The following is a 22,568-nucleotide window of genomic DNA, read 5'->3' on the forward strand; positions in this document are numbered from 1 at the left end:
ATTCACGCCATCCACCGCGGCATCCACGCACAACTCGCCACGCGCCCCACTCAGTCAGTCAGCACACCCTGGATTCGAACTCACGGACTCCAGGGGTGGTAGTTGGCGTCAATACTCGCTGAGCTACCCAGGCCCCCCTTCTGTTGTCTGTTCTTAAAAATATGATAAAGTGTGTTCCTTCAAGCGCGTGTCTTTGTGACTAACAGCATTTCTTGTCATGTGTCACTCCGAGACATCTTACAGGTCACCCGCCTGTTGCGGATAGTTGAGCAAAATTACCCACGTATGAAATACATTTGGACGAGGAGCTTGCGAACTGGAATCAGTCTCGTCGCATTTTGCAGTTGGCGGGTGCTAGTTTCACACCCTAGCCACTGTTTAATATATTTGATGACTTCCCAGATCCATGGTTTCCATTTCCCGATATTGTCAATCATCATCTGTTCGCAATCGGCATCGGGATCTTTGTAAGACATCGTCGATATCTGATTACATCGTCACATTGCCCAGCCTGAGCTCAACTTTTAGAATTCCCCCAAAGTCAACTTGGAACATGTTTTATTCTATTTGTTGAACATCTGAGGAGCTCATGGTGGGTTTCCACAGTGGAGAACAGACAGGATTTCACGTACAAGAGGAATGTCAAGGACATTTCTGGGGAAGTTGGTGCAGAATAGAAATGAAAATGGATGTTGAAGCCACTGTGGCTCTTTTGTTAAATGTAATGGATTGATGACTTATGCCTGGGAGTAAAATAGTACCAAAAAAAAACAAAACAAACACCATGTAAGCATCAAACATTGTCCATGTGACTCATGCGCTATACTGCAAATCTTCTGAAGTCATACAATATCTGTGTGAGGAACAAACCCACATTTTAATCGTTATTCATTTGAAAATTGTCCTCTCTTCCTCATTTGTTTTCAATCTGAATGCTACCTTGGGTGAGCTTTCAGAGCTTCCCATACTATTAAACATTCTGCAAAAAATTGGTTTAAAAGTGCTTAGTAAATTAGTTGATAATTGGGTGACTTTCCCTGAATTAAACACAAATGTACAGTATACTACTGTACGAAACATTGTATACTACATACTGTTTCACATAGAAGCAGTACATGACAATTCCATTCTGAATATAGTTGCAGTGTTTGTTAAATATTCAATACATTTTTATGTTTTTTCCCCAGGAGATTTCTCATCCTCCTCCTGTCAGCATGTGCAGCTGTGCTGCGTGCAGAAGAACAAGGTACGCTCACCTTTAGCCCTTTCACCTTTTTACCTATCACCTTTGTCCTCAAAGTGTCAAAACTCTGATGGGTGCCACAGACCTAAAGTTCATAGTTGTTGAAGAGGTGATGTAATTGTTATGGACGTTAAATGCTTTCTCGCATCCCAGTTTGATGTTCAAAGTCAACTTTGGTAAAGGCAGGGTTAATTGGGGGTCTGGGTATCTCAGTGAGTATTGACGCTGACTACCACACCTGGAGTCACGAGTTGGAATCCAGGGTGTGCTGAGTGACTCCAGCCAGGTCTCCTAAGCAACCAAATTGGCCCGGTTGCTAGGGTGGGTAGAGTCACGTTGGGGTAACCTCCTCGTGGTCGCTATAATGTGGTTCTCGCTCTCGGTGGGGCGCGTGGTGAGTTGTGCGAGGATGCCGCGGAGAATAGCGTGAGCCTCCACACGCGCTACGTCTTCGCGGTAACGCGCTCAACAAGTCACGTGATAAGATGCGCGGATTGACGTCTCAGATGCGGAGGCAACTGAGATTCGTCCTCCGCCACCCGGATTGAGGCGAGTCACTACGCTGCCACGAGGACTTGGCGCCACGGAGCGTAACTCACAAATCATTTTCCAAGGACAAAGATTATTTACTGACGTCATTACTGGATGATATATTATGTATATATGTCTTTTTGTGGTTTGAAAGCTTGAATGAAAGACCTATTTAAAACGTCATACAGGAAAATTGCATAATAAACGTCGACATTTCTAATAGTTAAGTTTGAACAGTTACACGAGTTTCATAGACTAACCTGCAAACTCATCAATGTGACTTCTTGAAGAAGTTTAAAAACCTTCGTAACATTGGACTGCTGTCAGCTCGTAATGTGTGTGTGATATTTGTGCCTTGTCCATGCAGCAACCGGCTTCAGTCGCCCTCTTGAGGTCTCCCAAAGCTACTTCCATCAGACTACATTGAATGGAATGCGACTGGCAGTGAATAGGAAGCACACAAATTAGGCTTCTAATTTAAATGTCAGCTGATATTAATATATTGATGCCTCAAAAGTGTATCAATAAAATAATGTGCCGATCAATAATCGATATATCAATATTTTATGACATCCCTATTATACGTCATATCATCTCAGATGTATTAAGCAATGTGTAAAAAATGGGCATCTGTTTGAAAAAAGGTTATTTTTGCCATTCTGTTTTACACTTACACAAATTACACACTTCAGCTTTAGCTTCAGTTGTTATACGGTTAACTGTTGAAAATGGTTGTTTTTGTTTTTGGCAGTGGATTGATTACAGACTGTTACTTCTGTTACTATTTTGACTTTTAATCCAACATCAAATATTTATTTTCTGAAGGGAAAGATTTATGTGAAATATTATGTGTGTCCTTCTCTTTCAAGAAACTGAGACTGAAAACTAAAGCAGTGCTCTTTCATATTTATCTGGGGTAGATTTAACATTTGATAAATGGTTTTCATTTGAAACAGAAGGCATTTATTTCCTCTGTAAGCAATCAATATTCACTCGTCTTTCTATGTTTTCGTTTATTATCCTTTCGACTGTATTTCTTTTTCTACGGAAACACTGATCTGCCAGTGTGCATATTTTACTGCTAAATAAGAAACTGTGAGAACGCATGAAATGCCTATGTAGATTAGAAGTAAACACAAAGACCAAGAGAATAAGGGAGCATTGGGTGAACTCAAACATTTTACAGGCATTAGATAGCTGTTTGCGTGTATAATAATGCTTTTATATGAGGGCTGATATTGGCATGCTGTTAGTGCAATACAATCAGAGTAAATGTATTGCTTGCTTCTAAATTAATAAAATGGTTTATGTGAGATTTTTACAGCTGAGGAGAGACTGGATGAAGAAATGAAGTTTTGAAGGAAAGAAGGAAATTCTGAAGGAAGTCGTGAAGGAAGTTGAGATTGAAAAGGAAGTCAGGGAGTGCTTCTCATTTGTGCATCCTTTGCTTCCTAGCTCCTCCCTTGTAGAACACGAGGAAAGGATGCAAGGAAAGGAAACGAGGACATAGGAATCAAAGCAAGATGTATTTGTAAAACGGAATGTCTTTGCTCACTCAAGCCTTACTTCAGAGCACCATTTTTGTGCAGCTGCATTTCCTCTGAGCTTTTTAAACCTATTTAATATATTCATTATAAATCCTAAACATCTCAAGTATGGTTACTTTAATAGTTTTATTTGATTTAAAACTGTTGTGCCATATGTGAAGAGGGAGGAGAATTTATGCATGCGTTTCGATAAAAAGGATTTCCGGATAGGATACACATGTGCGTCCTTGCTTAAGCCTCCTGAGGAAGCTTCCTCTGTCCTCCGTCCTTGTCTTCTTGCAGTGCATTTAAAGAATTGATAAGTCATGATGTTGGATTTTGTTAATTTTCAAGGTCAGGGGAGGAGTGAGAAAATGAAGCATTAAAGAAGCACACAGGAAGTTCTGAAGGAAGTTGAGTGGGAAGGAAGTCAGGAAGTTCTGAAGGAAGTTGCAGAGGAAGAAAGAAGTCAAGAAGTTCTGAAAGACATTAAGAAATAAGAGAGTAGGGGCCTGGGTAGCTCAGTGGTAAAATACGCTGACTACTACCCCTGGAGTTTGCTAGTTCGAATCCCAGGGCGTGCTGAGTGACTCCAGCCAGGTCTCCTAAGCAACCAAATTGGCCCGGTTGCTAGGGAGGGTAGAGTCACATGGGGTAACCTCCTCGTGGTCGCTATAATGTGGTTAGTTCTCGGTGGGGCGCGTGGTGAAATGAGCGAGGATGCCGCGGTGGATGGCGCGAAGCCTCCACAAGCGCTATGTCTCCGTGGCAATGCGCTCAACAAGCCACATGATAAGATGCGCAGGTTGATGGTCTCAGACATGGAGGCAACTGGGATTCATCCTCCGCCACCCGGATTGAGGCGAATCACTACGCGACCACGAGGACTTAAAAGCATATTGGGAATTGGGCATTCCAAATTGGGTGATAAAGGAAAAAAAAAATACAAAAAATACAAAAAAATACAAAAAAATAAGAGAGTAAGTCAGGAAGTTTTAAAGGACATAAGGAAGTTAAGAAGGAAGGAAGCTGGGTAGGAATGAAGTTGAGAAAGAAGGAAGCTAGGAAGTTTGGAAGAACGGAAGGTTTGAAAGAAGTTCAGAAATAAGAAAGTTGGAAAGCTGGGAACGAAGGAAGGAAGTTGGGAAGAAAATAATTTGTCAAGTCTGGAAGAAAGGAAGCACTAAAAAGTGCAGAAGGAAGTAAGTTGTGAAGGAAGGACACATGGAAGTAAAGAAAGAATGAAGGAATGAAGTTGTGAAGGAAGTTGAGAAGGTAGGAAGGAAGCTGGGAAGGAAGGAAGGAAAAGTTGAGAAGGAAGGAAGCTGGGAAGGAAGTATTTTGACAAAGAAGGAAGCTGGCAAGGAATGAAGGAAGTTGAGAAGGAAGGAAGCTGGGAAGTTTAAAAAGAAAGCAAGCTCTGAAAGAAGTTCAGAAATAATGAAGGAAGTTGGAAAGCTTGGAAGTAAGAAAGGAAGTAGAAAAAGAAGGAAGGAAGTTGGGAAGAAAGGAAAGAAGTCTGAAAGAAAGAAAGCTCAAAAAAGGTGCAGAAATAAGGAAGGAAGTTCAGTAGTTAGAAAGAAAGGAAGGAAATTAAGAAGAAAAGAAGTTAAGGAGGAAGGAAGGAAGCTTGCAAGTTGAGAAGTAAGGAAACTAGGAAATTTGGAAGAAAGGAAGCTTTGAAAGAAGTTCAAAAATAAATTGGAATGTTGTAAAGGAAGAAATGAAAAAAGGAAGAAAGAAAGGAATATAGGAAGAAATGAAGAAAGGAGAAAAGAAGGACAAAAGGAAAGAAAGTAGTTGAGCAGGAAGAAAGCTGGGAAGTTTGAAAGAAATGAAGTTCAGAAATAAGGAAGGAAGTTTGAAAGCTGGGAAGTCAGAAAGGAAGTTGAAAAGGAAGGAAATTGGGGAAAAAAGGAAAGAAGTCTGGAAGAAGGAAAGCTCTAAAAAAAGGTGCAGAAATAAAGAAGGAAGTTCAGTAGTTCGGAAGAAAGGAAGTTAAGAAGGATGAAGGAAGGAAGCTTGGAATTTGAGAAGGAAGGAAGATGTAAAGTTGAGAAGAAAGGAAGAAAGCTTGGAAGTTTGGAAAAAAATGAAGCTCTGAAAGCAGTTCAGAAATAAGGAAGAAAGTTTGAAAGCTGGGAGCTAAGGCAGGAAGTCAGGACGGATTGATATTTCAAAAGACATTCAAAAGGAAGCAAGTACAGAAATAAGAAAGAAGGTCAGAAGTAAGGAACAGAAATGAGTTGTGGATGTAGAGCTGTCAGAGTAAAAGCAGTTGAAGCGCTTTCTTTTAAAGCGTGTCTGTTCTTGTACTCTTGAGTGGCAGAATGTTTCTCAGCCAGCAGAGAGAGCAGCCTCTCCAGCAGGGGTGTAGCCGAGTCCATACGCACGTATACACCATTGCTTACTTTCGTCCCAGGGCCGTTTGTGTATAACAACTTCTAAGGATCAACATTTGCGTATACCCTCGGTATACCCACGTGCTTCAGAAGTCCATAATCTACTGTCACATTAGCTTCCCTTTAACTGTATTTGTAGAAACTGTAACTGTAATTAATAAAAGGAAAATATCTGTTGCCAACCATCCCATATAATAAGGAATTATAAATTGTATTCCATATGAAATCCATATGGGACACCATTTGTCCCAAAATGCTGAGAAATGGACTTGAAACAGACACTTTTCGCATGAGATATGGGCTGTTGCTTTACACAGATGCTACACTTGACAGAAGCGGTTGGGATATACATCAGCGACAATCAGCATACGTCATCTGTCGTGTTTTCTGTCAGCAGGAGAATTTGTCAAAAATATAGTATTCAAGTGCATGTTAATTGTTTCCCACCACTGTGAAACCACACATTCGTAAAAGCACGGTGTACTAGACCCATACATCCAGTATCATCGTGCACTGAAGCCGGGAACACATTAAAATGGTCAAAGACATCCATCTTATCCATGTTTACATACACCAACAATTAAAAAGCGCAGATGGGCACGAGAACACGTTTGTACTCAAAACAACAAGAGGCACAGCAGCTGAATGAAACCGTATGGCTTCTCCTCTTCAGAGTTGTAACTTGACACCGCGTCTTTTAAAAGCGACCCGAGATATGTATCAAGTGGTCAAAGACATCTGTGTAGTGCATGTTTATGTACAAAAATAATTCAAAATAGTCCAGAAGTGTTCCCTTTGGTGTTCAGGAATAGTGAGACCTGTCCGTCCTGCTCAATCACTGTTTCCGAACTGAAGCACCAGTGGGCGGGGCCAAAGGTAAGATGATGTAATGTTTTTTCGCTGTAGAGGCGGTCATGAATTAATGTACCCCTAGTGACGTAGGGTAATCACGGAAGTAGAGAACGAGGCGTTTTTGCAGCTTGGTTTCAATAAATGCTTTTGTTGCACTGAGGATTAAGTTTTGAGTTCTGAAATTTACAGTATGTTTTTATAGTAGAAAGACCTCTTATATGTCAAAATATCAAGGAAAATTTGATTCCTCGTGACGTGATTTTCTTACATTTCCCTTATGATAAACACTTCTTACCACCAAAACAACGACACTTATACATAAATGCACTATTTTCATTTAAAGTTTTTTCTCTCCCTTTCTCTCTTCCTGGTCATTGACTGTTTTTTATTTTAACACTGGGTGTGTTTTTGCCTCTTTAACTGTTGTGCAGTGTCTCGTGCAGGAGTGCCTGTGTATATACTGTATGTACAGAGATGCAGTACAGCCGCTCCCTATTCGCAGATTACTCAGTCTGCAAAGGGCACCAACCCCCAAGAAGTCCACTGGCTCCCCTTCCTTGTCGGTCAGACGGACCAAAAGAAAGAACCAAAACACTGATCTGAATAACCAATGATGCAACATCAAGAACTTGAATATTCACAATATATTCACAATGATTTATCCAAGACCCAACTAAAACCATGTAACTAATGAGAAAGACAGCGACAGCTCTAGATCCAGCGGAGGCGTGTTTAGACGGATAGACACCGCAGGTTTAGATGTAGAGTGGATGGACAGATCTCTGACCCCAAGGGCTGGGAGTGAATGGGGTGAACTTGTCTTTAACAATGACCAGCACAAACAGAAAAAAGGCTGCTGTTAGACACGTGACATTTAACGACTGACTTTAGATTCTCTTGATTTCCTCCCTAAAGAAAGTGACACTGTGTTGACTGAAGCAGTGATTTCATGTAGAAAGACTAGAGGTCAAGAGATAAGTTGAGCACATCATAACAGCTAAGTCAATGATTGAGATTGTTCCTATACATATTGTTTTATGTTGTGATTGACCGATATGGGTTTTTCAGTTGCGTTCACACATACAGTCTTTTCCAGAAAATTACCTAAAATTTCTAGTTTAAAAGTCATGTGTGAACACGACCCTTTTAAAAATTTTGCTCTGGCAATTTTCCTTAATGCAAAGTTGTATCATTACCTAAAAATGTCCTTATTGATGGTATGTGTGAACAGCACATTTGGCACATTTACCAGTAAAGGCAACCAAACGATTTTCCAGTAATGTACCTGGTTGCATCTGTGAACGGGGCTAATGACTGATGCCGATATTCAGAGAGCAGGGAGGTCAATGAGTTTATACAGTACGTAATAGAATGTATTGACAGCAAATTAGATGAGCAAAATTTCCTTGAAATGTATTTCAGGTTTTTTTTCATTATGTCATTATTTCTTGAAAACCATTTATAGCATTTTCTCCAAATAAATAAATAAATACTTTCCTTGCACCTTGAATACTTGAGAAACCTTATCAATATTTTATTACAAATATTACGAATTTTTGAGTCACGAATATAAAGATGTTCTCTTAGGGTAACTCCATTTGACCAAAAAAAAAAAAAAATCAGCATCACATCATTGACCCTGGTAGGACCATCTGGTAGTTGGTTTGTTGCATGTCCAAGACTGTCTACCAGCTTCTTCCAGCTAATGATAATTTACACAAGAGGGGTTTGGGGCACACTTTAGATGATCAGGCTGGGAGACCAGCTTAAACCAGCTTAGGCTGTTTTTATCTCTCTTATTTTCCAGCAGGGTAGACCAGCTATCATGTTCCAAAATGCATCTACCAGTTTAAGCTGGATTTTCCAACACGGTAAATATTAATTTAAGCCTGCATTAGCGGATAGTACGCATTAGCATAGCATTCCAACTCGCATCTATCTCCGCATAAATTAAATCTTTTAACTCATAACCTCGACTTCGATAAAAGACAAAAAAAAAAAAAAAAAAAAAAAAATATATATATATATATATATATATATGTATGTATACTGTGTATATATATATTGATTTATATTAGATAAACATTTCTATTTATTTGCGGCTCACCGTAAATTGTTTCGGTGCTCCAGATGGCCAGAACATAAGCGCCATCAGGCTGATTTCTCTGCGTTTCCTCATGGTTGTTCATGGCCACACTCTAAAAATAAGTTATTGGCTGTTCGATGTTCAATTTGAACTACCACAGAGGTGAAAGGTCACAGGGTCACCCATGTGCACTCAGTCAGAAACATGGCTGATGGAGCTTTGAAGTCTAATTCACTTTTCATGGCAGTTTAAGATCCTGTCTGTTTTTAAAAGCATAGTGAATCAATGAAGAAAGAGGCACAGTAACAGCCTGCACTCAACTTGCAACACAAAGAATAGAAAATAGTGTGTGAGAGCAAACAGTAACTTCGTGCCTCAGCTGTTGAAGCCCAGGATGAAGAAAACAGTTTCTGCTCTTTGTTTAAAGTCTGGATTAGTAATGAAAATGTCTGCTTCCAGCACTGTTCCTCTGAGATCTCCATGGACATTCTCAAACGGTGTAAGAGCTTGTCTGTTTGCTGACTGGAGAACAGGGTTTCCTGCACACTTGATGTCAAAAACAGGCTTAGTCCTGAATGGCCTTGTGCTAATGTATTTATATTCAGATTCATTGCAGACTGTTGTCTTCCACCTAAATGTGACCTTGTGCTGGTTGTGAGTCTTGTGTGACTTCTTTTTGTCAAGATATGCATTGTAAAATGAGCTAAAATTAAAGGTAAATTGCGCCGTTTCTGCACCACTAGTTGCACCCAATGGATAGTGGTGTCTGGTGTGATAAAAGTCACAGCCAGAATACTAGGTTGTTGTGTTTGCAATTGCAAGGGCATTGCTAAGTGGTTTTACTGTTGCTATGTGGTTACCAAGGTGTTCTGGATTGTTTGTAGGTGGTTGTTTACTGTCTCAAGCCAAAACATGCCACCCCAAAGTCTGCTTTCTAGATATGACTCTGGTCACTCCTTCAGTGTAAGTCAATGCAATTTGTTTGGCCGGTTTAATCATCATTGTAAGTCTAATTGCTAAGTAAAGTAACAGCACATCTCTCCTCAACAAACTGCATGATTTGAGGTATCACTCATTTCTGTAGTACAAACTACAGTTTCTCAAGACATGAAAAGAGAGAAATAGCTACACAAAAAGAAAGAGATGTGTGTTTTCCCCCATTCCCTTTTTTTATCTGGACCACAGATGATACTAATGACCATAAGCAAAGACTCATGGGTAATCTGTGATAAGAGAGTGTTAATTTGGAATGTATAACCAAATTAAAGCATTAAACGGCGTTAAATTGACATTTGTCAGAGACTTGGCCTAGCGGTTGGTCCATGGCCTAGTTTGTAGTGCTTGGTAAGTCAAGCATTAGTACTACTATTACATATACTTGGGGTTAGTGATTTGAACAAACTCCAAACACCCTAGCAACAACATAGCAAGATGCTTAAAAACCACCCAGCAACTGCATAACAATGCCCTGGCTACATCTGATAATATTGTTGCAGCATAGCAGCAATGTTTCCACAGAAAAGTTTAAAAAAAGAAGACAGCTTTCAAACAGGATTTAAGAAACACTGCACCCTTCTTTCAGTGGTCAGACAAACAGATAGTCCCGCTCAGGGGCGTAACTACAGGGAGGGCAGGGTGGGCAGCTGCCCTAGGGCCCGGTGTGAGAGGGGGCCCGCAACAGTCGACCAAAAGGAACCATAAAAATGACTGTGGGCTTGATGGGTGATGATAAACGACCCAGGCTCCCCAAGGAGTGGGCCCGACAGGTTCTTTGCACTGGGGCCCGTAAGATCCAAGTTACGCCACTGGTCCTGCCCCAAACTCACGCCATTGGTCAATGCTGCTGTGTTGGGCTGAACAGGATGTTCAAGTAAACTGCAATGTTTTGATAGCGCCACAGTGTTATACTTATCAGGGGAATCGACCTTCAAATTACTTATAGTTGACTCTGCATATTAAACTGGTTTAGGAAAAAGGATTAAAGCATTGAAAAGATAACACACTTCGCCTTGAAATAATACATTTCTACAAATTTGCATGTAAATTGAATATAAAGGTGAAAATGAGTTTGGTGTAAATGAGTGTAATCATTTATACCAAAAAATTATTTGATATTTTCAGAAACTAAGTACTCAACTGCAGCCTCTTTCATAATATGTTTGAAATGATGTCTGCTTGTCCAAACTCTGTCTCTGTCACATGTATACTCTGTGCTCACGGTTGTCTCTCCTTTTCTCTCCAGGTGTAGATCTTATTCATCAGCTGGGCCTCTCCGGTCGCAGAGACACGCGCTCTTCCAGGACAGCATACCTCACGTCTCTTCCATCTCTAACCATCCTGCCTCCTGGTGTTGGAGTAATTCTTGGACAGGATGCCCTCATTGAAGCACCATTGGTGGGCCTGCTCCCCGCTGGCGTGGAGGAGGAGTTCTCTGTCATAGTCACTTTAAGCTCCTGGCGAGCGAACAATGCCTTTCTTTTTAGTGTGCGTGATAGCAGGGACAGACTGCAGTTTGGCTTGCAGCTCCTGCCTGGACGAGTAGTCGTTTACACGGGCGAGAAGGCATCAGTTTACTTCAAGTACGACATGCAGGATGGACAGTGGCACTCTTTCTCCGTGGGGGTTCAGCCACGTTGCGTATCCCTGTACGCGCGCTGTGGGGCCGTGCAGTACAGTGAGGAAACACTGACCCGTCCGCAGACGCTGGGCTCTGAAGGTCGCCTCTTTGTGGGTAGGATGGACTCCAGGGCAGTGCAGTTTGAAGGAGCTTTGTGCCAACTGGACATCTACCCCTCTGCCCAAGCTGCGGCGCACTACTGCGACTATGTTAAAAAACAATGCAGACAGTCTGATACGTTCCGATCCTTGCCCCTGAAGTCCAAGAGCATAGAGTCCGCCTTCCCAACAGTCTCATCCTCCCGAAAGTCCCACCAAAGGTCTTCAGAATTGCACACTCTGAGATATATCCGCACCCTGACCACCCACACCACTGAAGGCACCAGTCTTACTCCTGTGGCAGTTTTCGACCAGTTTTCGACCACAAGCTCACCAACATTGCGCTCCAGCACACCAAGACATCTGAGTCCATCTCTAAACCCCCTCAGCAAGGTTCGATCCTTAGGCTTCACCGCTGGGACTCCCACCAGTAGTGCCAAAACTGAAAGGAACCTAGTAGGTGAAAATGACACAGAAAATCAACAGCTTCTCAAGCAGCCAAGGGCCACTCGGGCCACCCCGGATTTGTTCACCATTGTCAAGCAGAGTCGTTTGAAAGAGGCCTCGAGGAATAATGGTAAATCCCACCAATCTAACAAGGATCTTGTGCGGACCAATCTGAAAGTGAATGGCACCATCCTGTACCGCGAAGAGAGCAGCTATAACCTGGTGGAACAATCCGAGGATGAGCTCCAAGAGGGGATGCACGACACAGGATACTCTGAAGGTTATGGATACGACTACGGATTTGAAGAAGCAGAATATTTCTTTGACTATGATGGATTTGTTGGGCCTAAAGGAGAACCAGGTCCTCCAGTAAGTAAACTGCTGTTTTTTCTCCCGTTTTTGAATGACATCCACAATCTTCAAAGCGCATAACCATACCACTGCAAGTTGGTGCAAAGCTCTACTTGTGAATTTATCCAAATTACAATGCATAAGAGTCCAGGATAATTTATAGATTTTTCTTGAGTAGAATAATGAGAACATGCACTTGGCTGTGTATCATTTCATCAAGAGTCTTCTGGGGAAGAGAAGATGTATGTAATAAAGCAATGAAAGGTAGTGATTATCAACTGAGATGATAGTTTGTCCAGGATCCTCCTGGAGTTGCAGGTGGTTATACAGTAATGGAATGTCTCAATTTGCTGCCAGTGGCTCATGCTGCAATTTGGTTCTAATTTGCGCCTCCATTCATAGAGGGGTTTGCATCCTCTAGCAACAAGCTAACCAGGTGATGTCAATACTGTTAATGGATGTTAAGGAAAGTTTAGTTTATATTTTTTAATTTTGTAAACAGTTGATGAATAATAGTGATAGCTTACTAGAAAATACTCCTCATTTAGCCAGTTTATGAGGCGGCAGTGTGACAAAACTAAATTTCCCGTCATTCTCAGTGGCACCACAAGAACAATAAAATACACAAAACATTGATCACACACCTAATGTCTCACCTAAACCTCTTAACTTTGTTACACTAGTGCTAAAAAAAGCTTCCTGTCTTTGTCAGGAAGTGAAAAAGCTGTCCATTTTATTTAGCCCAAAATCACATGAAAGCACATCATGTCATAGTTGCGGCTTTGGATCTTGTAAGTAGTAGCTTCTCAGAAGGACTTAAAGGCAGAATAATGCTGAAGACTATAAGACGTTAGCAGATCTGTTCAAAATTATAAAATTAGCTTAGCAAGAGCTAAGCTAGTGCTATGCTATTCTATGCTAGTGCAATAAAAAAAATTAAACTTGCCGCAGTTTTGCAGCAAATTTGCAGCTCGTTATTTTCACATGCAAATTAGCTTTTGATTTGCTGCAGATGTTTACCAGACGTTTGCAGCTCTTTGACGGTAGTGGTGAACCTCCCGCAAACCTTTGGCAACAATGGACAATTTGCTGCAAGTTTGCCGTAAAGCTCATTTGTATGTGAAAGTTTTGTAGCAAATTTGCTATGAACTCTCGATTTTCGTTAAGGGAGGACATCTTCCTAGATCATGTTTTTAAAAGACAGTCTTACTTGGAGCTTGCTGAACTCTTTTCAGTGTAACTGTGCAGTGGAGCGGTTTCCCTTGTTTATCAGCTGTAGGTCAGTAGGTCACTGTGGGACTCAGTTGCAGAATTCCAGAATACGCCAACAAATTAATACTGATACAATCCATAAACCGGATGGTATTTTAGGAAAAGATTCTGATATGCCCCTTTAACAAAAGTAGCTAAGATGATATTTTCTTCATATTTAAACAGTTGCCTGCACATTAATGTGAGGAATACTAAGGTGTTTTCGTAAGTAGTGCTAGCGTGGTTTGTGTAAGGATATGAGACATGACTGTGTGGATATTTTTCTTGGACTTCACCCTAAGTGCTCTCACTTGGCTGTGGGATACAGTGCATTCCTCGCTCTGAGGGGCTGGGAGAGGTAAATACACCAGCTGGGACCATCTAAAGATAGTTTCAGTGTTCTTTCTTGAAGGGAGAAATGAATAGAATGACAGCTTTATGTATGGACAGCTACACAGTAATCAATTTATTAAAATATCAAATAAAAATGTCAAAAAATTATGCTTTCATTTATCCAGAAAACTCTCACTCACCTTGGTAATGCTTTTGATTTACCCTGGTAAAAAAACTGTTTATCTAGACATGTGCACAATCTGTGGTGTACTGTGCTGAGCGAGACGTAGCAGTACATGAACAACTAAAGTATACTTTGACCTTAAGATGTTTACGTGTCTCCCAGCCTGGCTAAGCTGGTCCTACTGGTCTGTTTTGATGGTTTTAGAGGGGCTTTAGGCATTTGTTAGCTGGTCTGGTTGGGAGACCATCAAACCGACCAACTAAAACAGCTAAACACCAACCTGGCCAAGTGAGTTTGGCAAGTTTGGTCTAATTTTGTATTTTTAGAGGGTTTGTGGACCAGCTGAACTAGATCAAACACTAAAGACCAGCAAACAACCTTAGGCTTGTTATAAGATGTTTTTTCTTTTATTTTTTAGATTCACCTACACTACCGGTCAAAAGTTTTGAAACACTTACTCATTCTTTAATATATATATATATATATATATATATATATATATATATATATATATATATATATATATAAACATTTTTTTTAATTTTTTATTAAATTTTAGTTTTATAATGAAATAAATTAATATGGTGGCACAATTATATTTTTGTCTACAAAACTAATTTCAAACATTTAAGCACACGCCTTCAGATCAAAATTGTTTAAGATCATGTGAAACATTTCAGTCAAGTGTTTCAAAACTTTTGACCGGTAGTGTATGGTACTAAGATTCCCACTGTGAAAGCTGAGTAATTTTTTTGTCTCCGAGTTTCCACAGATGTCTGTTAAATGGAGGAACACAGCTGGCCCTAAAATATTTAATCTTCTCTGACCTTTTCTCCAGATTTTCATACACACAAACACATTTTGTCAATACACAGCCAAAGCATGCAAGATGCATTATGATAGCAAACGGTGCCTTAAAAACCTGCAAGTCTTTGTTTATGTGGGTCTTGATGAATGACTTTGGCTTGCTCACTGAGGGTACTTAGGCACCATATACTGTAAGATAAGCAATATGATTTGTGCTATGCTATGTCTTGATTCAACTTGACCATCCCTTTGAAAAACATTTCACTGCTATTTTGGAGTCATTTTACACGTATTACAAGGAAAGCACTTATTGGGAAGTGTACTTCACGGACCAATTAATCGAGAACAAGAAAAGCTTCAGTGTGAAAATATATCATTCATGCACAATGCAAAACATAATGAGTCAGTCTTCACCTTATAGATTCCTTTTTCTGTTTAACTAAAGTTCAAATTGTAATACAGATATTTAGAAATCTTCTTGCAAGAGTTTTTTGTGTTTGCTCTGGAAAGCACAGCCTACAGAGTAAGAAGATATGCTAATTGTGCTTATTATTGCTAAAGTTCCAAGGTACTATGGTACTACCATGGTCATTTTTTGGCACTTCCCTGCTGGAAAATACAGCTTAAGCTGGTAGCTGTGTTTTGGAAAATGGTAGTTGGTTTGGAGCTGGTCCAAGCTGGTCTTTAGCTGGTTCAAACTGGGAGACCATCTTGGATCAGCTACCAGCTGGTCATACCTGCTGAAGGTGGTCAAACTGGTTTTTGGAACATGTTAGCTGGTCGAACAGCTACAATCTAGCTTTGGCCAGCACATGGCCAGCTTGGACCAGCACATGACCAGCCTGGACCAGCTCAAGACCAGCTTGGACTAACTCTTAACCAGCTTGGACCAGCTCCCATGTTCCAAAACACAGCAACTATCTTAAGCTGGATTTTTCTGCAGGGTTGATTGTCAGTTTGGGGATATATACAGATAATCTAAAAAAAATGCAAATATTGGCCAATTAAACATCTTTGGTGGTAGGTCGAGTACTTTATAGGAGATCCTGCTGGTCGAGAAACAGTGCACAACAATGCACAACAAAGGGCTACACATCCAGTGCTAGCTACCAGGCTACAGCCGATCTGATCTAGATTATCAGCTGCATTGTTGTTTCAAACAGGACACAGTTTTGCCACTTTGATTGTATCTAATTGTTGGCAAACATCAAACAAAAGGATTGCACTGGTTCCACCTGTGGACACACTTAAAGTTGCACTCAGCGATTCCTAAGAAACACTGTTGATATTCGAACTCAAAACAAACACACCCCTCGCTTCAGTGCTCCTTTGGAAGCTCCGCCCCCCAAATTCATGCACGTGAGACGGTTTTACGCACACCAGCTCCAGACACTCACATCTCTCCTGCTACTAAATCTAACATCACAACAACAGCATATATGGGTTCTGTGAAACATAGCTAAATTTATGTTACCCACCTATCGAGAAGAAAAAGAGCAATTTCTGCATCCGTCTTCAAGCCTTTTAACTCTCAGAGGACTCTCCACCACTGAAAAGCCTTGCCAATGTTGTCCTTGCCCTTGATTTGTCATAATCCTTCTTATTTAGCTTATATTCGTCGGACCTTTTTCTCTTGCTCTGTATCTCAGCCATTTGTCGTCCTCTGAGTTTAGAAAGTTCGCATCAGCCAGATTTGTCGTCGTTCTTCTAATTAATTTCCCTCTCACTCTGCCCCCACCCCCCATCCTGTGCACGTGCATGAACCACCCTCTGTTGCTGATTGGCTGGAGTAGTGTTGTGTGGATCGGTCTGATCCACTTTGTTTTTATCCCATTTACAGAGCCAGGGCTGTGTATAAATACAAAATTGTTTTCAGCCCACCCACAGAACAGACAGCTAGCAGACGGAGGAGATATTTGCAGAATTTGACAAAAAGTGCATTGGATTACAATTATTGCGTGCACCTTTAATTTGTGTGAATAAACAGTGTGTGGTGTGAAACTTTGATTTTATTTTAAACAAACGAATGCTGGATTCACGCCAGAATTAGCCAGTGGCGAAGTTAGTGATAATTGGTAACATATTCTTTCTTCTGAAATCAATTAAGAAATCACAATCCTGCTAAAAAGACTAGCTTAGACCAGCATGAATTTCCAAGCACGTCCAGGCAGGTTAATGCTGATTAGCAATGAAGTAGTACTGGTCTAACTGGTCTTTGCTGGAAAGAAACCCCCCTCCCCAAAAAATAGCTTAAACCATTGTTTTGCTGATCTTAGATGGATTTAAGCTGGTGTTCATCTGGCCTGATCTGCTGACAAGTACCCAAAAGCCTTCTAAAACCATCAGAACAGACCAGCCTAACCAGCTTGAACAGGTTGGGAGACCAGCTAACTATCTTGAGCTTAGCTGTTTTTCAACAGGGGTGAACTAGCATTGCCATGCTGTTCACCAATAAAACTTAGTTTGCTGAAGCTGCTAGCATGTTTTTTTTTTTTCATGAAGACCAAGGAAGTCTTGCTAGTTAAGCTAGTTAAGAAGCCTGGCGGGGACACTAGCACATTAGCATTCAAAATAAAGTGTCGGCTTACTTATATTAGCATCCAGACACACTGATTTCACAACACAAATAGGTAAAAATAGAAAAGTGTTGATAATGTATCATGTTCCATTGCAAACAATCACACTTGCTCTTGTCTTTATTTGTTGAATGGTTGAAGATCACCAGACCAGTGTGGATTTTTAATAGCAGGAACAGTCTTTTACGAGACTTTTAAAAACAACTTTTTTATTGACTACGAGTTAGCATAATTGGCCGTATCATTCCTCAGGCTAATGAATGTTAATGCTAGGTTAATGGAATGTTTTTATGGAAACTTTTTATATGCATGTTTGCTCTGTTGATGGTTTAGACAAGCTTCTTTCAATGTTGTTTTTGTGAGAGCCATGTTTTCAACAACCGATTTTAGTTCTGTTAGCGTTTCGCAACAAGACGTTTTGTCAGTCGCTTGGTTTCTATTTTTGAGTGCCATGCTTGGTTGCTCCTCCCACTGTGAAATATCATTGGTTCAAAATCCCACTCCAGATTTTTTCGCTTTGCACAGCATTTTCCTTTCATTACGGATGAAAAATGCTGGAAACTTAGTAGCATGTAATGTTGACCAATATGACCAAAAACTCATATTCCTGTGGTCATTTTGGATACTCCAGTGAATTAATATACAAATTAGTTTAATTCAGTTCTTTTATTTTTGTTTGGAACTTTATGGACGCAGGCCAAAAGATGACTATTCAAAACAGATGAATGATAAGTCTGACATCAGTGCAAAAACAGCTTCATATTATGTCACTGTAGAGTAAAAACAAAATACCAGCCCATATTTCTAACCACAAAGCCACATGAGATCATGTCTTTATAATCCCTGCATCCACTGGGTTTTGATTCATCCTTGTTTGAGTATGGAGTCGTGGAGTAAAGTGAGTGTCTCTTCGACGAAGACGTGGTTTTGGGTTGTGAAATTGGGAGTCAAAGACACTAGGTTTCAATTACATGGTATTTCTTGCGATGTTTTAAAGAAACGCTTCTCTGTCTCTTTCTCTTTTCCACTCATCTATTTCTCTCTCTTTAGGGTCCCCCTGGCCCACCAGGTCTGCCCGGACCCCCTGGGAAGAGAGGAGCGCGGGTAAGACACCAACTTATGATGGATCAGTGTATGGTTATTTGCCGTCGGGTGAATCCTGTTTCTCTGTGTTACGGATTCATGCAATGTCTGTCTATCTGTCTGTCTGATTGTCTGTTGATTTTCTTGTTCATTTTGTTTTCACACTCTGAAATAATTACAAAACACAAAACATTCCTCGGTTGTTTGTGTAGGTATGCCGGTGTGGTAAAAGATTGAATACCCTGCACGATCAAATCCCCCTTGGGCTTCAAAGTGTAACGTAAATAAAGTCATAATTAAACAGTACTTCAGTGCATATTCTTATATTTTTTTGGTCGATAATGATATTTATATGTCACAATATACACATTTTTATGTAAAAGTGATTCAAAAACATCTGATAAAATAATGAAAGTTCCTTTTTTGTTTAAAATATCATGTGAAATGTCATGCATAATAAAAAATAAAACAATTCTACCCTTTTTCTCCCCAATTTGGAATGCCCAATTCCCAATGCGCTCTAAGTCCTTGTGGTGGCGTAGTGACTCGCCTCAATCCGGGTAGCGGAGGACGAATCTCAGTTGCCTCCGCGTCTGATACCGTCAATCCGCGCATCTTATCACGTGGCTTGTTGAGCACGTTACTGTGGAAACGTAGCACGTGTGGAGGCTTCACGCTATTCTCTGCGGCATCCATGCACAACTCACCACACGCCCCACTGAGAGCGAGAACCACATTATAGCGACCACGAGGAGGTTACCTCATGTGACTCTACCCTTCCTAGCAACCGGGCCAATTTGGTTGCTTAGGAGACATGGCTGGAGTCACTCAGCACGCCCTGGATTCAAACTCACGACTCCAGGGGTGGTAGTCAGCGTCTTTACTCGCTGAGCTAACCAGACCCCCAAAAAAGTTAGTATAGTTAAGACTATAGAAATCATAAAAATAATAGGTCTACTGTACGATTTCAGATCAGGCACTGAGAAGAATATCTAAAACTTTCAGCCAATGGAATCGCTATGGGGTGCATGGGGAATCGGATTCTGCAGGGGATTGAATCTTGTACGACTATGGTCAACGCAAAGCAAGAGAATTATGCAGACTCTGTAAATGACTGAAGTATTGTGTCTCTTTAAGTCAGCAGTGCAGTAAAGGCATGCAGAAAGAGGAGGACTGTGCTACAAGAACTGTAAACACACACACACACACACACACATACATACAGATATACAGTATACAATATAGATATGCGTATGGAAGCACTTTCCTCCCAGGCCTTGTGTTACACTATTAAACACTGCCGTAGGGTCTCGAGCTGATGGCAGTGATGTCATTCAATGAGTGATTGATAGTTTATTCTTAGACACTGTCTGTCTGTCAGAACAAGTACTCATCGTACAGAATGAGAAATAGTGCAGTTAAAGGGATAGTTCACCCTAACATTATAATTCCGTGATTTACGCACCATTATGTCGTTCCAAACTTTTATTACCTTTTTTTCCTGTGGGACACAGGAGTTTTACAAATGCCTATTCCTTTCTTTTTTCTTTCTTTTCTTTTTTTCTTTCTTTTTTTTACATACAGTACAATCCATCAAGCTTTAAAATTATATTACAAGTTGGTCAGGGATGTACGTATATATAGCCTTTATGTGCATGTATGTATGAGTGTGTGTGTTTGTGTATAGATTTACTGTGTGTGTGTATATAATATATATATATATATATATATATATATATATATATATATACACACACACACACACACACACACACACACAGTTGTGCTCAAAAGTTTGCATACCCTTGGAGAATTGGTAATATATGTACCATTTTTAAAGAAAACATGAGTGAGCAGGCAAAACACATTTCTTTTATTTCTTCTGGGATTCATATTCAACTGTAGGTTATAACAGAATGGCACAATCATAAAACAAAACATGGCAACAAAGAAAAAAATGAAATGACCCCTGTTCAAAAGTCTGCATACCCTTAGTTCTTAATACTGTGAATTGCCCCCTTTAGCATCAATGACAGCGTGCAGTCTTTTGTAATAGTTGTCTATGAGGCCCCAAATACTTGCAGGTGGTATAGCTGCCCATTTGTCTTGGCAGAATGCCTCCAGGTCATGCAAAGACTTTGGTCGTCTCCCCAGAGTGGCTCGATGATATTAAGGTCAGGAGACTGTGATGGCCACTCCAGAACCTTCACCTTTTTCTGCTGTAACCACTGGAGGGTCAACTTGGCCTTGTGCTTAGGGTCATTGTCATGCTGGAAAGTCCAAGAGCGTCCCATGCGCAGCTTTTGTGCAGAAGAATGCAAATTGTCTGCCAGTATTTTCTGATAACATGCTGCATTCATCTTGCCATCAATTTTCACAAGATTCCCTGTGCCTTTAGAGCTCACACCCCCCCAAAACATCAGTGAGCCACCACCATGCTTCACAGTGGGGATGGTATTCTTTTCACTATAGGCCTTGTTGACCCCTCTCCAAACATAGCGCTTATTGGTTGTGACCATAAAGCTCTATTTTGGTCTCGTCACTCCAAATTACAGTGTGCCAGAAGCTGTGAGGCGTGTCAAGGTGTTGTCAAGCATATTGTAACCGGGCTTTTTTTGTGGCATTGGTGCAGTAAAGGCTTCTTTCTGGCAGCTCAACCATGCAGCTCATTTTTGTTCAAGTATCGTCATATTGTGCTCCTTGAAACAACCACACCGTCTTTTTCCAGAGCAGCCTGTATTTCTTCTGAGGTTACCTGTGGGTTTTTCTTTGTATCCCGAACAATTCTTCTGGCAGTTGTGGCTGAAATCTTTCTTGGTCTACCTGACCTTGGCTTGGTATCAAGAGATCCCAGAATTTTCCACTTCTTAATAAGTGATTGCTCAGTGCATCCACGTGAGAGCTAACAAATTAATTGACTATTTATACACAGGCACTAATTGCAATTTAAAAAGCCACAGGTGTGGGAAATTAACCTTTAATTGCCATTTAAACCTGTGTGTGTCACCTTGTATATCTGTAACAAGGCCAAACATTCAAGGGTATGTAAACTTTTGATCAGGGCCATTTGGGTGATTTCTGTTATCATCATGATTTAAAAAGGAGCCAAACAACTATGTGATAATAAATGGCTTCATATGATCACTATCCTTAAATAAAAGACATGATCAGTCATATTTTCAAAATCAATGCCAAAATTTCACAATTTCTGCCAGGGTATGCAAACTTTTGAGCACAACTGTGTGTGTATATATATATATATATATATATATATATATATATATATATATATATATATATATATATATATAAGGAAATTGGTACTCTAATTCACCAAAGTGGCATTCAGCTGATCACAAAGTATAGTCAGGACATTACTGATGTAAAAAAACAGCACCATCACTATTTGAAAAAAGTCATTTTTTATCAAATTTAGACAGGCCCCATTTCCAGCAGCCATCACTCCAACATTTTATCCTTGAGTAATCATGCTAAATTGCTAATTTGGTACTAGAAAATCACTTGCCGTTATATCAAACACAGCTGAAAGCTATTTGGTTAAATGAAGCTTAACATTGTGTTTGTTTTTGAGTTGCAACAGTATGCAATAGACTGACATGTTTTAAGGTCAATATTACGTCAAAAATGTCAAAAAAGAAACAGCTTTCTCTAGAAACTCATCAGTCAATCATTGTTTTGAGGAATGAAGGCTGTACAATGCTTGAAATTGCAAAAAAACTGAAGATTTCATACAAAGGTGTACACTACAGTCTTCAAAGACAAAGGACAACTGGCTCTAACAAGGACAGAAAGAGATGTGGAAGACCAGATGTACAACTAAACAAGAGGATAAGTACATCAGAGTCTCTAGTTTGAGAAATAGACGCCTCACATGTCCTCAGCTGACAGCTTCATTGAATTCTACCCGCTCAACACCAGTTTCATGTACAACAGTAAAGAGAAGACTCAGGGGTGCAGGCCTTATGGGAAGAATTGCAAAGAAAAAGCCACTTTTGTAACAGAAAAACAAAAAGAAAAGGTTCGAGTGGGCAAAGAAACACAGACATTGGACAACAGATAATTGGAAAAGAGTGTTCTGGATCTTAACCCCATTGAGCTTTTGTGGGATCAGCTAGACTGTAAGGTGTGTTAGAAGTGCCCGACAAGACAGTCACATCTAT

The 22,568-nt window shown here is 40.3% G+C and overlaps 1 protein-coding gene across 1 annotated transcript in view; it reads left to right on the forward strand.

Annotated features, from left to right (window-relative positions):
* The window catches only part of LOC127420187 (collagen alpha-1(XXIV) chain), a 144,173-nt gene that overhangs the window by 11,841 nt on the left and 109,764 nt on the right, over window positions 1-22,568 (forward strand). Inside the window, exons 2-4 of the mRNA XM_051662241.1 lie at window positions 1,188-1,246; window positions 10,883-12,171; window positions 18,355-18,408. Coding sequence (XP_051518201.1) covers window positions 1,188-1,246; window positions 10,883-12,171; window positions 18,355-18,408 — 1,402 coding nt within the window. The remainder of the gene's footprint in view (window positions 1-1,187; window positions 1,247-10,882; window positions 12,172-18,354; window positions 18,409-22,568) is intronic.

Source organism: Myxocyprinus asiaticus, chromosome 29 (genome assembly GCF_019703515.2).
Source record: "Myxocyprinus asiaticus isolate MX2 ecotype Aquarium Trade chromosome 29, UBuf_Myxa_2, whole genome shotgun sequence".
Classification (NCBI taxonomy): Eukaryota; Metazoa; Chordata; class Actinopteri; order Cypriniformes; family Catostomidae; genus Myxocyprinus; species Myxocyprinus asiaticus.